The 16,913-nt window shown below is 35.2% G+C and overlaps 1 protein-coding gene across 2 annotated transcripts in view; it reads left to right on the top strand.

Annotated features, from left to right (window-relative positions):
- Positions 1–15,852, top strand: part of LOC123549245 (mRNA (2'-O-methyladenosine-N(6)-)-methyltransferase-like) — a 36,571-nt gene extending 20,719 nt beyond the window's left edge. The window contains exons 11-14 of one of the 2 annotated variants that reach the window (XR_008371306.1): positions 1,082–1,175; positions 2,075–2,250; positions 3,479–5,297; positions 10,611–15,852. Coding sequence is in view for 1 of the 2 variants with exons in the window: in XM_045337170.2 (XP_045193105.1) it covers positions 1,082–1,175; positions 2,075–2,250; positions 3,479–3,617 (409 nt within the window). In the remaining variant the exon portion in view is untranslated. Of the gene's footprint in view, positions 1–1,081; positions 1,176–2,074; positions 2,251–3,478 lie in introns of both variants that reach the window. The other variant, XM_045337170.2, reaches the window with a different exon arrangement.
- The last annotated feature ends 1,061 nt before the right edge of the window (positions 15,853–16,913 follow it).

The following is a 16,913-nucleotide window of genomic DNA, read 5'->3' on the forward strand; positions in this document are numbered from 1 at the left end:
CTTGTATCTTTCAAAAAGTATTTGACCTAGGATTATGAGACATTATTGGAATATTATTCAGCATGTAAAGTTATGCACAAGGGGTCTCTAGAGATTTCATTCCGCCAGATCAGAGTTGTGGCCCTTGACTTAGTCAGAAATATGCATAACAGAGCATAAGTTGTGTTGCACTTAAAGGTATACTAGACCCAAATTTCATATTTGAAAACATATGCTACATATAGCTTATGTAAACATAAAATTAACAAGTTTATGTGTATTATCAGTACTAGCATAAGTTAAATATAGTACTCGATGTATACATGTATGGCTTAACACAGTATGAATGTGTACTACCACTAAAAAACTGAAAGTTTTTTTAAATATCAACTGTTAGTTACTACATGACATTTAATTATGAATGTAGTTCTACATGCACAATTAATTTATATATTTAGTAAAGTTAAATAATATTTGATTTGGATTTTCTACATTTGAAGTAAATATCGAAATATAAAATATTTTAGTGAAAGATAGCCATTGGATATCTTTAACATAAAATGTATTTGACCTAGGGTGATGAAACATAATAGCAGTATTATTCAGCATGCGAAACTGTGCACCAGGGGTTTCGGTAGTGATTTCATTCAGCCAGACCGGAGTTATGGCCCTTGACTTTATCAAAAATATAGAAAAAAAGGCATGAAACATAATAGGAAAGAACCTCAACTTTTATATTTTCTTTGACTTATAACAGATTTAAATTTATAAGACAGTAACCAAATATTCTCAATATTTCGGTCATTCTGGTCAAGGTCACTGTTATAAAACAAGAAAGCGGTTTCAGCAAACATAGAATACCTTGGTTTTGTGGCATTGTCTTGTTTCTTGTTATTTAGATGTAAACATGGTAAATGAAAGTGAAACCAAAATGTTTAGTCCTTATAACCTGTACTATGGTTGTGAGGCCATAAAATCCCAAAATCAGCAAATCAACACATAGTGGAGCACACTGTCCTTCTGACAGTTCTTATTTGTTTTATATGTCACAGCAAAATGTAATGTTATTGTGATGATAAGGATTGAAAATTTTTACTTTCAGTCCAATTTTAAAGTTTTACCCCATCAGTGGATCATTTGAGGCAAATCCCCCATTCTGTGAGGAACTTATGGAATCTATGGTTGACCATTTTGAGGTATTTCATTTACTTACCAGTGAAATGTTTTATATTGAAGTGTCAGTAAATTAATCCAACGCGTCAGTATCTGAGGTCTATTATCTCAAGACCTAAGGCAGAGTTTTCAGCATAACAGATAGGAGATCTATTACTGACACTGTGTAAAAATATACTTGTTTATTGATGTTTTTTATTTTATTCGTATCACTTAAAGTTTCGGACAAGACAATAAAAGGATGTTACTTGCATAGTAATAATTTACAGTTCTTACCAGTATTGACATTTTATAGTGCTGTAAAAATTGCAAATTTGGAATGTTATATAAACTTATTGGCTGGGTGGCAGTACTGACCTGAAAACTGTCTCGGTGGCAATATTTGATTTACATACTGGCCCAGTGGCAATACTACCCTACATAATATTGATTTACATACTGGGTAGTTAGCAGTACTGACCTATCAAATTATAATTGTGGATTTGAGTAAAGTAATGCATAATCAAAAAGGTGCAAATGTCAAATACTTAAGAAATAATTTACAGCAAAAGAGTGCTTTAACACTATTTATGCACGATTGGTGGTTATACGTTGGGCTCAATAATTTTACGAGGGCGCAGCCCGAGTGAAATTATTTGTACGACGTATTACCACCAGAGTGTATAAATAGTGTTAAAACACGGTTTTGCTATAAATTATTTCGATTCTAATATGCTTTGAATCTAAAACAGTAGATAAAATACAGTACAAAAACATTGATGCACCGCACATTAACGTGACGTCATGCTAGCGTAAGAGTGTTTTAACAGAAAAAAGCATATTAGAATGTAATATAAAGATATTAATTTCTCAAGTGATGAGTTTAATGACAGTAAAATCAGTTTGTTCAGGAGTGTGTTTACTGTGCTGTTTCTTATTTCAGGGTTTATTAACAGAATCAAAAGAACCGTTATCATTCATTGTGTTCATACCTGAGTGGAGGGACCCACCAACAGAGGCCTTAATGAGACTCGAATCAAGTCCATTCAAACGGAAACAAGTCATTTTACCACCATATGAACATGAGTATAGACATGGATTTCAACATATATGTTCAAAGTAAGAAAGTCTCCTAGATTTTATTTACTGTCTGATAAAAAATATGTTGAATCTGGTCTTGTTATGCCATCCAAGGAGCACAGTCTGTAGAGGTTCGGACAACAGATTCACTTGTACTGAGCTAGCCTTGAAGAAGATCTATCATTTATTTTGTCTTGATAAAAGTCATCAGATATAATAGTTAAAGTAATTGAGACTTGACATCTGTTTTATATTGGAAAGTTACAAGTTAATCATATTTACTGTTTACAATGTTAGAGGGAAGGGTAAGACGATTGTATTTTAGCATCACAGCAGTGTTAAAAAACTGTATATAATGTATGAAAGACGAATAGAAGCTGTGACAGTCCTGTATGGTTAAAATCTGTTTAGCTCAATAGGGAGTTTGATCTTCGGGCAGGGCGTGTGTTCTCTATGACGATTTCATAGAAGACATTGTGTTTAAAATCGTTCGTCTGGCAGTTACTTGTGGAGAAAAGGTTTGTACTGGTAAAGAATCCAGGAACACTGGTTAGGTTACCTGCCCGAAGTTATTTAACTGAAATACTGTTGAAAGATGGCGTAAAACCCCCAAATAAACAAAAGATTCCACAGGCTCTAATCAGAGAATGCCGTTCACTTTGCCCTTTTACAAGTTAGCCTTAGAATGGCTCTAAAAATACTGTTCACAATTAACTGCATTTCACTTGTTACTGTATGTTTAGGTCTCATTGTCATGTACTTTGACCCATTTTGGCTTCTTAATTCTGATTGGTTGTTTGGCTTATATCTTATGGAATTTGCATAGAGGCATATTTACTTCACCTTTTTGCTTCAAAAGAACATGTTGGGTGAAATGATCGGGCGTCAAACCAGTTCTTACGGCCTCATGGTCAAATTCATAAATAAATTAACCTTAAGCCTGCTGGCGGCAGTGTGTCTGCCTTTGCGACCAGTGCAGACCAAGACCAGCCTGCACATCCGTGCAGGCTGATCATGGTCTGCACTGTTCGCTATTCTGCTAGTTAATTTTCAGTGAACATCCCTTTGAATAATAAATGGTACGGCCCAAACTGAATGATGGACCAGTCCAATTTAGAAATTTAGCAGGGTAAAGGTTAAACTGGTAAAAAAGCATTTAAACGCTCCTATCAAAAAGTACTATCTCATGAAAGATTTTTTCTACAATTTTTATTGCTAATAAAGCAGTTGCAAGCATTATATAAATGACTTTGCTTTTGTTTTACAGAGATGATATGAATTTCAAAGCAGTGCATGGAACATTAGTCGTGTTTCTACAAAATGATGCTGGATTTCAGCGCTGGGGTCCAACCACGGAACGTGTGAAAGAACTTCTCATTTCTGCAAAGCCTAGGGAGTCATTGTGAACCTTGTGTACAGTATTGGTCTCAGGACTTGGTCGGCAGAGCCATGTGAATGGTAGTGAGTCATATTGCCATGCAATCAAAACCATTTGTAGAAGTATTTGAAATATTGGTGAGGAGGAATTTTCATATTGTCTGAACCTTGTGGTGAAAGATATTCATAACATGTGAAGGAATTTTCATGTTGTCTGAAACTTGTGGTGAAAGATATTCATTATGTGTGAAGGAATTTTCATGTAGTCTGAAACTTGTGGTGAAAGTTATTCATAATGTGTGAAGGAATTTTCATGTAGTCTGAAACTTGTGGTGAAAAATATTCATAATGTGTGAAGGAAGTTTCATATTATCTAAACCTTGAGGTGAAAAATATTCAGTCATTAAAAATCTGTTAAAAGTGATTACTTGAAATCTTAATGGCATAAAATGATGTAAGAAGCAATTACTTTAAGTCTCTCACAGGAACTACATGTATACATAAATATTTTGCCAAAATTTTAGTCTGTCATGAGAACCATTTGAAAGAAACATAATATACTGGTATATTGAATTTAAACCGCAAGGATAATGTGAAAGCAACAACTAAAATAAATCAGAACCATTGATATACTGTTTAAAGTGAGAACCTTGGAAGTAGTAAATGCTTGTTGTGATAACCTTAGGAAAAGGTAATGCTTAGAGTGATAACCTTGGAAAAGGGAATAGCTAATAGTGGCAGCCATAGGGAAAGCAATGGCCTCCAGTAAGGACCATTGGAGAAGAAATGGCTAGCAATTAGGTTCATGGGAAAAGTAATGGTTTTCAGTGAGGACCGTAGAAGAAATGGCTAGCAGTTAGGTCCATGGGAAAAGTAATGGTTTTCAGTGAGTACCATAGGAGAGGAAATGGCTGGCAGTTAGGTCCATGGGAAAAGTAATGGTTTTCAGTGAGAACCGTAGAAGAAATGGCTAGCTGTTAGGTCCATGGGAAAAGTAATGGTTTTCAGTGAGAACCATCAGAGAAGAAATGGCTAGCAGTTAGATCTATTGGAAAAGTAATAGCTTTCAGTGAGGACTATAGGAGAAGAAATGGCTAGCAGTAATGGTCCATGGGAAAAGTAATTATTGAAATGTGTGTAAAGCATTTAAAAGGAGTTCTGTAATAAGATCATTGTGAAAAATAATTGTTCTTGAGTTAAACCAATATGAACATTATTTATCTGAAGAAGAAGCATTTGAAAATTAATTTCCTAATGTCAAGGAACTAAACTACTTACAAACAAATCAGATCTAAATTAATTCTATTATGACACAGATATAAGTAATGTCTTAACCTTTAGCCTGTTGTTGGCAAGTGATTCTGCCTTTGCGACCAGTGCAGACCAAGATCAGCCTGCACGTCCGTGCAGGCTGATCATGGTCTGCACTGTTCGCTATTCAGTCAGTAAATTTCGGTAAACATCCCTTTAAATAATAAATGGTACTGCCCAAATTGAATGATGGACCAGTCCATTTTAGAAATTTAGCAGAATAAAGGTTAAAATGACATACCATCAAACTGCAATCACTCTAGGTCACAAAGAGATGGCAAGCTGCCAGAGATATTCGCTGTTTTAAGCGATCCTAAAAATAGAAAATGTGAGAAGAACAGCCCATGACCTCACAAGGTGCTCGAGATAGTCTGGAAGCTGGAGCCATTTGTTGTAGAGTGAGTGGTGTTTCATTGTAGTTCATTCTTGTATAGAATTAATAAGCAATTGTCTTTGACATAGATTCTGTCTGTTTAAATTTCATATGTTGTGTGAGAACATATTTTCATTGTATGCATGCATATATGCACACATTTCCTTCATTTAGTTGAGTTTACACATTAGTTCACATTTACATACTTTAGTATTTGTACATCATGTCATCACATACATGTATATAAAGCAAATTCGTCCTATAGTGCATGTCATTACATACATGTGTAAATTAGTACATAGATACAAAATTTAGTGTGTGTTTACTATGTCAACACATTAACATAGGCCTGTAGATTATGCCATATCATACACATGTACCATTATTTATTTTCAAACATACTCACTGTAAATAGAACATGAAATATACATCCAGTTTAATTTTCATATGTATAAAGGTGGACTGTACATAAGATACGAGATGGAAACATTGGTATATATCATTGGTGTTATTTGTTCCAAAATTGTCTCTTATGAAGAGATCTGATTGTTCATGAAAAACTTCTGTTTTGGCTTATACAAATATAGCATATCATTTTTAGCTCACCAGAGCACAAAGTGCTCAAGGTGAGCTATTGTGACCGGTCATTGTCCAGCGTCCGTCAAAAAGTAGGTCAGTAGGCCAGATCAAAGGAAAAGCTTGTGAACGCTCTAGAGGCCAATGTTTTGACCCAATCTGTATGAAACTTGATTAGATTGTTTGTCTTGATGATTTCTAGGTAAAGTTCGAAACTGGGACATGTGGGGTCAAAAACTAGGTCAGTAGGCCAGATCAAAGGAAAAGCTTGTGAACATTCTAGAGGCCGCATTTGTGACCCAATCTTAATGAAACTTGGTCAGAATGTTTGTCTTGATGATCTCTGGATCAAGTTTTAATTTGGGTCATTTAGGGTCAAAAACAAATTCACATGGTCAAATCAAAGGAAAAGTTTGTGAACACTCTAAAGGCTACAGTTGTGACTCAATCTTTATGAAACTTGGTCAGAATGTTTGTCTTGATGATCTCAAGGTTAAATTTGAAACTGGCTCATGTGTGGTAAAAAGCTAGGTCAGTAGGCCAGATCAACTCTGGTGAGCGATATATAGGGCCATCATAGCCCTCTTGTTTAGAGCAAATGTTTTAAGGTTGAAGATTCAAATTGTATGCTCACAAACACTTCCAGGCCCGGATTTCACGAAAATACTTAAGTTAGTTAAGAATGTTAATTTGTTTAAGAAAGGTAAAAACTTCAGCAAATCAGCCTACTTGAGTCAATTAACAAAGTTAAGTATTTTCGTGAAATTGGGGCCATGGTCTTACTAGTATAATTTTAAATGCTGTTAGAAAATTCTTTCCACTCCGCTATCTCACAGATGGCCAGTGGTTTTATCCATATGCCAGTTTGTGCCTGACATAAATTAAGGACATGAATACCTGTACCAGTAAAACTATGAGTTTCTGAAGGACCTTAAAGGGAATTGCATATGTACACCAGATATCAAGAAATTGTAAAATGTATAGCCTCTCTGATACATGTATATTGATAATGTTAATGACTCTGATATAGGGCACAACTAAATATTAGAATTTACTAAATATACTCACTTAAATGATAGTGATTTTTTCTACAATTTTTGCAGTTTACATAAGTGAGTCTATGAAAGTTAGTTTTTCTACACAATTTACATAAGTGATTGCTCACAAGTGTATTTATAAATAAATACAAAAAATAATGGAACCATTTCGCTTTGACTTAATTTTTAGTTTAAAGTATTTTCTAAATTAAAAAAAAATTGATATAAGTCTAGAGGCATGTCCCTTTAAGTGTTTGTTGCAGTCATTTACTCAAAACAAATTAAAACATTTTTATCATTGTTTTGCAGTTATAGTTAAATGATTAAGTTCAAGTGCGGACTATTTTTAAAGATTTTGTAGGTGAGTCGTTACACTGAATTAAATCCCAGTAAACAAATTTCCTATTTGTTTTATCTTTAAGAAATAAAATTCCATGAAATTGTATCCCCTTAAAGTTGCTATTGACACTTCATGTCATGAAATTAAGGGTTTTACAATAATTGATACAAAGACTAAGTCCTCAATCAACTGCAGTCAAATGTGCTTCAAACATACATTTTACATGTCACATAATATGAATTTTTTTCTAGTTTTATATGTAGAAAGAAAAGATGAAAGTGACAGGATTAAAGTTCCTGTTACTTGAAACATGTTATTCAACAGACATTTTTACACATTTGATCTCGGCTGAAGTTTGAATTATAACAAATCAAATGCTGATATTGAAGTGTTAATCATATTTATCTTGTACATTTAATTTTTAAAGTTTATGTTAAATGTGAGCTAACATGTGAAAGTTGCAATTTACTTACTGGGTGATCAGATATGGACTACTGTAAAATCATTTAATATCATGGGTATAAAGTTTAAGTGGTTTCTTGAGGAAATAATTTCTTGGATTGGCACTTAAGATAAAAGAATTGGAACTTCCGTTGTTCATTGGGATTTAATGTCGTAGTTTGATGCTTACACGAAATCAAAAAAAAAAAAAAAAGTTCCCTTTGAATATTAAAGTAAACCCTGGAAGAGAAAATACCAGGGTCCATACTGGGGCTTGAACCCCGGACCTCGTGGTCCGTAGGTGGACACTAACCACGTCGCTAAAGAGTTAACCCAACAGTAAGGCTGTTGGAAGTGGCCTATAAACCTACTATCACTACAATATTAAGGAGATTCCAGTATGCTTTTCAGCTCTTAGACTTTTTTTGGTAATTCCTCTGTTGTAGGAATAGAATGAATTTTTTTGCAGATAAATTTGTTGTGTATTGCCATTGTTTTGTTAATGAGACTATAGGTGGAGCATATTGAACAGTCATTCATTTTGTTAGTGAGACTATAGTTAGAGCACACTGAACAGTCATACTTTCCTGTACATACTCTTACAGAAAAAGTGCTTCTTGATACAGGGTATTATCAGTTAAAAATTGACTTGAAAGCACGTAACAGGTTTTAATGGATTGTGTCAGTCAAATATTAAATTAAATTAAATGTTTTCACTTCCGCGTTTGAAAGATGGCAGCGAGTAAAACACAACCGAGACTTTAGTCTATAATTTTGACAGAGACTTCAGGCATAATATGATCAGAAAGTTTGGCTTTATACTGGTAAAAAGATATGATAGAATCCACCAATTATTAATGTTATGCATTGCTGTTTTCACTTTTTCACTACCATTTTTTGTCGTAATTCTAGAAAAAGACTTGTTGTTATTTAAAAGTAATGATTCTGTATTAGCAAGGTCATACATGTTGAGCTGGTTTAATTACATATTGTCAAATCAATTAGTTTTGTGGGCATGAAATTTTGCAATTTTTGGAAAAAACAGCTAACTCTTCGTGATATGAATTAGTGAATTTCAACTTTTGCATATAAAATACAAGAGCTTTCATTTGTTCATATGAATTAAATTTCGAGAATTGACGAAACAAGGATATCCCCAAAAAGCAGTCGCCCACGATTGATACTGGTTTTACAGTATATGTAATAATTCTTTACTCTGGCTTTAATGTAAATAAAATAAAACCCCAAAGTGAGTAGTAAAATTATGTGCCATAATATTGCATTTCTTACACTTACATATAGCAAAAACCGTGGAAATACAAACTTAGCTGTTGCTGGTGGAGAAAAATTTTAGTGGGACCCATTTTACTGTAAACCTAAATGTGTTATATTGTATTGTTTTTGATTTTTATTTGTTCAAGAACTGCTTAGCTAAATTAGATTTGTTGATTTTTTTTTATATGAATTTTATGATAAAGTGTTTGTAAGAGATGTTATATGCCCTGATTTTAATGTTCTTATGTTTGTTAATTCTGTTGTAAAATATTTGTTGCTTATATAGGATATGAAATCTGTTTTTAGCTTGACTTTTCAAAGAATAGGTAGAGCTATTGCACTCACCCATGCATTGATGTCAGCATTTGATTTTGTTAATTTTGTAAGTAAGCTGATACCTCAGTATCCACTTACAGGAATGGATCGAAAGGTCACATATTTATTCATTATGATATTCTGACTTGAAATGCACAGGTTCCATAATTTTTTTCGCATTTCTATGAATCTGTGCTTCTTTTTCGACTTTCGTATTCATTCACTTAACTTTCTTTAGTGACAAGGCTGTCGAAAAGCCGAGAGTTGCTGTCCTCGGGCAACTCTTGTTTCTATATTTTGTCTTTGAATAGTAAGTGTTATTATCACTATTTTGTTTTCAACTTATTATGTCTCCCGCCACACAGTGGTGTGGGAGACATATTGGTTTACTCCTGTCTGTGTGTGTGTGTGTGAGTGTCTGTCACAAATCTTGTCCACACTAAGTCGAACATTCTCATCCGATCTTCACCAAACTTGAACAAAATGTGTTTGCCAATAAGTCCTCAGCCAAGTTCGATAACTAGCCAAATTGGCCCAGGCACTTTCGAATTATGGCCCTTGGATTACTGATCGGAACCACACGCCCAAACCACTTTGAATCACTATAGGAACCACTCACCCAAACCACTTTGAATCACTATAGGAACCACTCACCCAAACCACTTTGAATCACAAAATGATTAGGCAGTTGTGGGAGACATGTGCTTTTCTCAAAAGCAGCTCTAGTTTTGATTTATGAAATAGATAGGAACATGACTTGAACAGGTATATTATTTGTTACCTACTTTTTGATCCACTTTTTCTGTAACAGGCTATTTCCTTGATTTCTCTTTGAATATCAGACAACACTTTGCATTGTACATCATTCTAAAAAGGGTGGTAATAGGAAATTTTTTAAATTTTCAATATATCTTGATTGGTTTTGAATTTGACATCAAAATATGATTTCTTAACATTTGCCCATTTTAGGTTTCAGCCACATCGCCACCAAAATATTAACAAGATATGAATTTTGACTTACAGTAATTTGTCAATGGATTGTTCATGCACTTCATGATTTTTTTAGTGAGCATTAAATCAACATTTCCATGTTATTATTTTTAAAGTTTAGAAAAATGATATATTCAAAATTGTCATGGGCCAGAAATTTACACAGAGAAAATACATTTTAGACATAAATGTTAGTAGTGACTGTTACATTATTAAAGATATAGTACAAATTCAAAGAGAACTACACATGTGGAGACCATAAAAATAATGTATAACATATATCAGAATCTTCCAAATTAAAGCTTTATTTTACAAAAAAAATATGGATTTGGTTGATCAAACGATAGTTGTTTTTTTTTTTCAGGATGGTAATTAATGTCCAGAGGGGCACATTTGGTCTTCTTCCGCCGGGGTCAACGTATGGCTTAAATCGTTTTGACGTGACTTTAAACACAACAAAACCATATCTGACATATTAAAAAAAGAGAACAAACATGGAAAAGAAAATTTTGCATCATTATTATTTATAATGTTTCTATGGATTAAATATTTTTTAAGCAGAACTTTTATGTTGTAATATTGTTGTTGTCTTGCATTGATATATAAATCTGATTATCTGCTTAAAATGTTGGGGGCAGCTTATTTGTTATGTTTGTAATTTAGAATTTTATCTACTTTTTTGGTTCACCAACTTAAGTGTTTAGCGAGATTGTTTTCCTTAATTGCTCAAGAATGAAGTACAAATTGTATAATTCCTTCAAAAGTGCTCCTGTAGTTTAATCGAAAGGAATGGCCAAAATAGTAATCTTATTATTTTTAGCTCACCTGTCACAAAGTGACAAGGTGAGCTTTTGTGATCACACGGCGTCCGTCATCTGTGCATCCGTCCGTGCGTACACTTTTGCTTGTGACCACTCTAGAGGTCACATTTTTCATGGGATCTTTATGAAAGTTGGTTAGAATGTTCATCTTGATGATATCTAGGTCTAGTTTGAAACTGGGTCATGTGCGGTCCAAAACTAGGTCTAAAAATAGAAAATCCTCCCTGGAGGCCATATTTTTTCAATGGATCTTCATGAAAATTGGTCAGAATGTTAACCTTGATGATATCTAGGTCAAGTTCGAAACCTGGTCACGTGCGGTCAAAAACTAGGTCAGTAGGTCTAAAAATAGTGAAACTACTTAGTGGTTTTCAATGAAACTTAGCCACAATGAACTGGGTTGCGTGTGGACAGGCGAGCGATTCTTGTTTTTAATTTTATGAGAATCACTGGTTAAATTGTTAACTCACAATAGTTTTGAAAATTAATATTTTTTATTCTAAATGCTGGTACTTAAATAATTCAAAAAAGGTTCATAAACCATTCATGCTGTTATTTAGAATGATACATGATACTGTTGTCCAGGATCTAAAAAGAAATTTAGCAAAAAACCTCTGTTAAATAGGGCAATCAAATTATTTTATACCTAGTGCTGTACTGCCAAATAGTTGTAGGTACAAGTAATCATATGAAGCTTTGCCACAGGTACATTAGAAACAGTAAAATGCCATGTTCTATCAGCATGTGATATTCTTTTTATCAAGGCTGTTTTGTGTCATATAAATCCATTTGTGTGAAAGATAACTCTGCTATTCCTTGGGTCTTATTTGTGACTAACTGTGAAACCTGGGGAAATAAAAGCTTGAGGAATTCACCTTCTTTAGGCAGCAGTCCCAGTTTTCGTTGAAGTTGAAAAGAAGCAACATTGGTGCAACAATTTGGCAGTACAACAATAGATATGTTCTCTGATTTATGTTTTGTTTTAACTTGTTTTATTTAAACTTACATGGTATGTTTGGTATAAGAGTATTTTAGTTTCCTATTATAAAAACATAGACAGAGAATGATTTGTTTATTTAAGGTGTGTAATGCCTAGGACATACTGGGCATCCCTGGAAGACTTCACTTACTAACGGTCGTTTATATGACTGAAAAATTGTTGAAAAAGACGTTAAACCCACACACACTTCACTTACTAATATTCTATTTAGCTGTGTAGTTTGTGCTTTTAATCCTCCGCCATAAATGGTGGGTGGTTATAGGAATGGTCTCCGTCCGTCCGTTGTGTCTGCTCCATATAACTTACACCCCTTGAAGAATTTTCATGAAACTTGGGTCAAATGATCACCTCATCAAGACGATATGCAGAACTCATGAGTCAGCCATGTTGACTCAAGGTCAAAGGTTTGAGCCTTCCATTTTGTGTCCGCTCTGTATCTCCGAAACCCCTTGAAGAATTTTCATGAAAGTTCAAATGATTACCTCATCAAGACGATATGCAGAACTCATGAGTCAGCAAAGTCAGCTCAAGGTCGTCACAACTTAAGGTCAAAGGTTTGAGCCTTCCATTTTGTGTCCGCTCTGTATCTCCTAAACCCCTTGAAGGATTTTCATGAAACTTGGGTCAAATGATCACCTCATCAAGACGATGTGCAGAACTCATGAGTCAGCCATGTTGGCTCAAGGTCAAGGTCACAACTCAAGGTCAAAGGTTTGAGCCTTCCATTTTGTGTCCGCTCTGTATCTCCGTCGTATATGGACTATAAAATATATTTAACATTGTGAATGCTTCCACCCAATACCATCAACCCTTTAACTATCCATAACAGGGGCGGGGGATATAGCTGTCTTTCAGACTGCTTTGTGATTACATCAGTGCTTACCATTCTCTACAATGTTCGATACTTTGGTTTGTCCAGGCCCTGCTTTTACCAGAGTCGGGGTGGCCAACCAACGTGACTACGATATCGTACACACGGGTAAAAATGCGCGATTTATGTAACATTTTTAGCTCATCTGATTTTTTATGCCCCCAAAGGGAGACATATAGTTTTTGAACCGTCTGTCGGTTTGTCAGTCTGTCTGCAATCTTCGTGTCCGGTCCATATCTTTGTCGTCTATGGATGGGTTTTGAAATAACTTGGCTTGAATGTGTACCACAGTAAGACGACGTGTCATGCGCAAGGCCCCAGGTCCGTAGCTCAAAGGTCAAGGTCACACTTAGACGTTAAAGGATAGTGCATTGATGGGCGTGTCCGGTCCATATCTTTGTCATCGATGGATGGATTTTCAAATAACTTGGCATGAATGTGTACCACAGTAAGACGACGTGTCACGCATAAGACCCAGGTCGTAGCTCAGAGGTCAAGGTCACACTTAGACATTAAAGGGTAGTGCATTGATGGGCGTGTCAGGTCCATATCTTTGTCATTCATGGATGGAATTTCAAATAACTCGGCATGAATGTGTACCACAGTAAGACGACGTGTCGCACGCAAGACCCAGGTCCGTAGCTCAAAGGTCAAGGTCACAATTAGATGTTAAAGGTCATTTTTCATGATAGTGCATTGGTGGGCGTGTCCGGTCCATATCTTTGTCATTCATGCATGGATTTTATAATAACTACGCACAAATGTGTGGCACAGTAAGACGTGTCGCACGCAAGGCCCAGCTCCGTAGGTCGAAGGTCCTAAACTCTAACATCGGCCATAACTAATCATTCAGAGTGCCATCGGAGGCATGAGTCATCCTATGGAGACAGCTCTTGTTGAAAAAAAATGATGAGTTACTGTCATCACTTGTGCGGTTGTCGGCGTTGGCGTCTGCGTCGGCGTTGCCTGGTTAAGTTTTATGTTAAGGTCAGCTTTTCTCCTAAACTACCAAAGCTATTGCTTTGAAACTTTGAACACTTGTTCACCATCATAAGCTGACCCTGTATAGCAAGAAACATAACTCCATCCTGCTTTTTGCAAGATTTATGGCCCCTTTTGTACTTAGAAAATATCAGATTTCTTGGTTAAGTTTTATGTTTAGGTCAACTTTTCTCCTAAACTATCAAAGGTATTGCTTTGAAACTTGCAACACTTGTTCGCCATCATAAGCTGACCCTGTACATCAAGAAACATAACTCCATCCTGCTTTTTGCAAGAATTATTGCCCCTTTTGGACTAAGAAAATCAGTTTTCTTGGTTAAGTTTTATGTTTAGGTCAGCTTTTCTCCTAAACTATCAAAGCTATTGCCTTAAAACTTGCAACTGTTGTTCACCATCATAAGCTGACCCTGTACAGCATGAAACATAACTCCATCCTGCTTTTTGTAAGATTTATGGCCCCTTTTGGACTTAGAAAATATTAAATTTCTTGGTTAAGTTTTATGTTTAGGTCAACTTTTTCTCTTAAACTATCAAAGCTATTGCTTTGAAACTTGCAACACTTGTTCACCATCATAAGCTGACCCTGTACAGCAAGCAACATAACTCCATCCTGCATTTTGCAATAATTATTGCCCCTTTTGGACTTAGAAAATCATTTTCTTGGTTGAGTATTATGTTTAAGTCAACTTTTCTCATAAACTGTCAAAGCTATTGCTTTAAAACTTGCAACAGTTTATCACCATCATAAGCGGACGCTATACGTCAAGAAACATAACTCTGTCTTGCTTTTTGCAAGAATGATGGCCCTTTTTAGACTTAGAAAATCATGGATAGGACAATATTTCTATTATACAAAAAAATCAGATGAGCGTCAGCACCCGCAAGGCGGTGCTCTTGTTCTTTGTTGTTATTTCCTTGTTACTCGATAGATTTGAATAAAACTGTGTCAAATAAAGAAAAACCAGTGCTTTCCTCTGCACAAAACGTCTGCCATGCTCAGTCAGTACTGTCTTCAAACACTTTGCTCAAATTCCAGTGTGAATGTTATCTACACAAATGGTCCATGAAACAAAATTTGGCAAAGCGTTTGAGAAAACTTTCAAGAATTTCTGTCACTTTAAGGCATCCATTTTCCTGTCGTCGGCGCTTTTTATTTTATCAAAATTTGTCAAGTAATAAGGAAATTATAAGCAAATATGAAACCTGAATCGAGCGACTTCCACAGTGTGTACGATATCATAAAGTCAAGTGGGTTGGCCACCTTGAGTGTTCTTAAGACGAGAATAGTTCTTAAAGGTTGTATGAAGTTTCTTCTTTTAAATACCCATATTTTACATTTTAACAAGATTTACTGTAGAGTAATTTAGTTTCAGAAGTGTTTTTTTTTTACTGACAGGCTTGAAAAGACGTTCCAGGTGTCTTTTGTACAAATTGCAGGTCCGGATTTTGTGTTATTGACAGGTGTGTAATGCTGAGCCAGAGTCAAGACTTAAAGAAAAACATTATGGAAATTTATGTCTAGTGACATGTAATAAAACTTTTACTGAATGGCTTGCTGGTCAGTAGTCATATAGTCAAAATTATTGACTGACAGCCCATTCAGAAAGTGTTTACTTGTCATATAGTCGTTTTTGATTAAGAAAAAAAATCGCAGTTAAAGAACACAAGTTTGGCCAAGAAAAAATATATATGTACATCTGTGAAGGAAAACTTTCTGTTTATTGTTATGATACGTGTTTTGTGTTTTATTTAGTGTATTAGATTTTACCTAGCTCTTACAGAAACTTACAGAATGATAGTTTTAAGGTTGTTGTCATGTTGAGAGTTCATATATATTAACAAATGGAATTTTATTACATGTGAAATGTTTTTATAAAATGATGCCCTGTGCAATATATAATAACACAAACAACTGGCTTGGTTTTATTCTTAAAAAATGGTGCTTTCCCTTGATTTTACTGCATGGGCATTTTTTCCATACTCGTTTTACCGTACTGTGAATTTACTATCCGCTGCCGATGAAATCGGGAGGGGGGTATTGAAATGGCATTTTCCGTGTGTGTGTCCGTCTGCAGCCATTTCTCAGTAACTAGCAGGTAGAATTTCATGAAACTTGAAATAAACATGAACCAACATACTGCGATGATGGCCGTCTAGATTTTAGCTCACCTGTCACAAACTGACAAGGTGAGCTTTTGTGATTGCGCGTCGTCCGTCCGTGCGTAAATATTTGCTTGTGACCACTCTAGAGGTCACATTTTTCATGGGGTCTTTGTGAAAGTTAGTCAGAATGTTTACCTTGATGATATCTAGGTCAAGTTCGAAACTGGGTCACGTGCGGTCAAAAACTAGGTCAGTAGGTCTAAAAATAGAAAAACCTTGTGACCTCTCTAGAGGCTGTATTTTCATAAGATCTTCATGAAAATTGGTCAGAATGTTCGACTTGATGATATCTAGGTCAAGTTCGAAACTGGGTCACGTGCCCTCAAAAACTAGGTCATTAGGTCAAATAATAGAAAAACCTTGTGACCTCTCTAAAGGCCATATTTTTCATGGGATCTGTATGAAAGTTGGTCTGAATGTTCATCTTGATGATATCTAGGTCAAGTTTGAAACTGGGTCACGTGCGGTCAAAAACTAGGTCAGTAGGTCTAAAAATAGAAAAACCTTGTGACCTTTCTAGAGGCCATACTTGTGAATGGATCTTCATAAAAATTGGTCAGGATGTTCATCTTGATGATATCTAGGTCAAATTCGAAAGTGGGTCATGTGCCTTCAAAAAGTAGGTCAGTAGGTCAAATAATGAAAAAACCTTGTGACCTCTCTAGAGGCCATATTTTTCATGGGATCTATATGAAAGTTGGTCTGAATGTTTATCTTGATGATATCTAGGTCAAGTTTGAAACTGGGTCAACTGCGATCAAAAACTAGGTCAGTAGGTCTTTAAATAGAAAAACATTGTGACCTCTCTTG

This window comes from Mercenaria mercenaria, chromosome 6, assembly GCF_021730395.1.
Source record: "Mercenaria mercenaria strain notata chromosome 6, MADL_Memer_1, whole genome shotgun sequence".
Taxonomy (NCBI): Eukaryota; Metazoa; Mollusca; class Bivalvia; order Venerida; family Veneridae; genus Mercenaria; species Mercenaria mercenaria.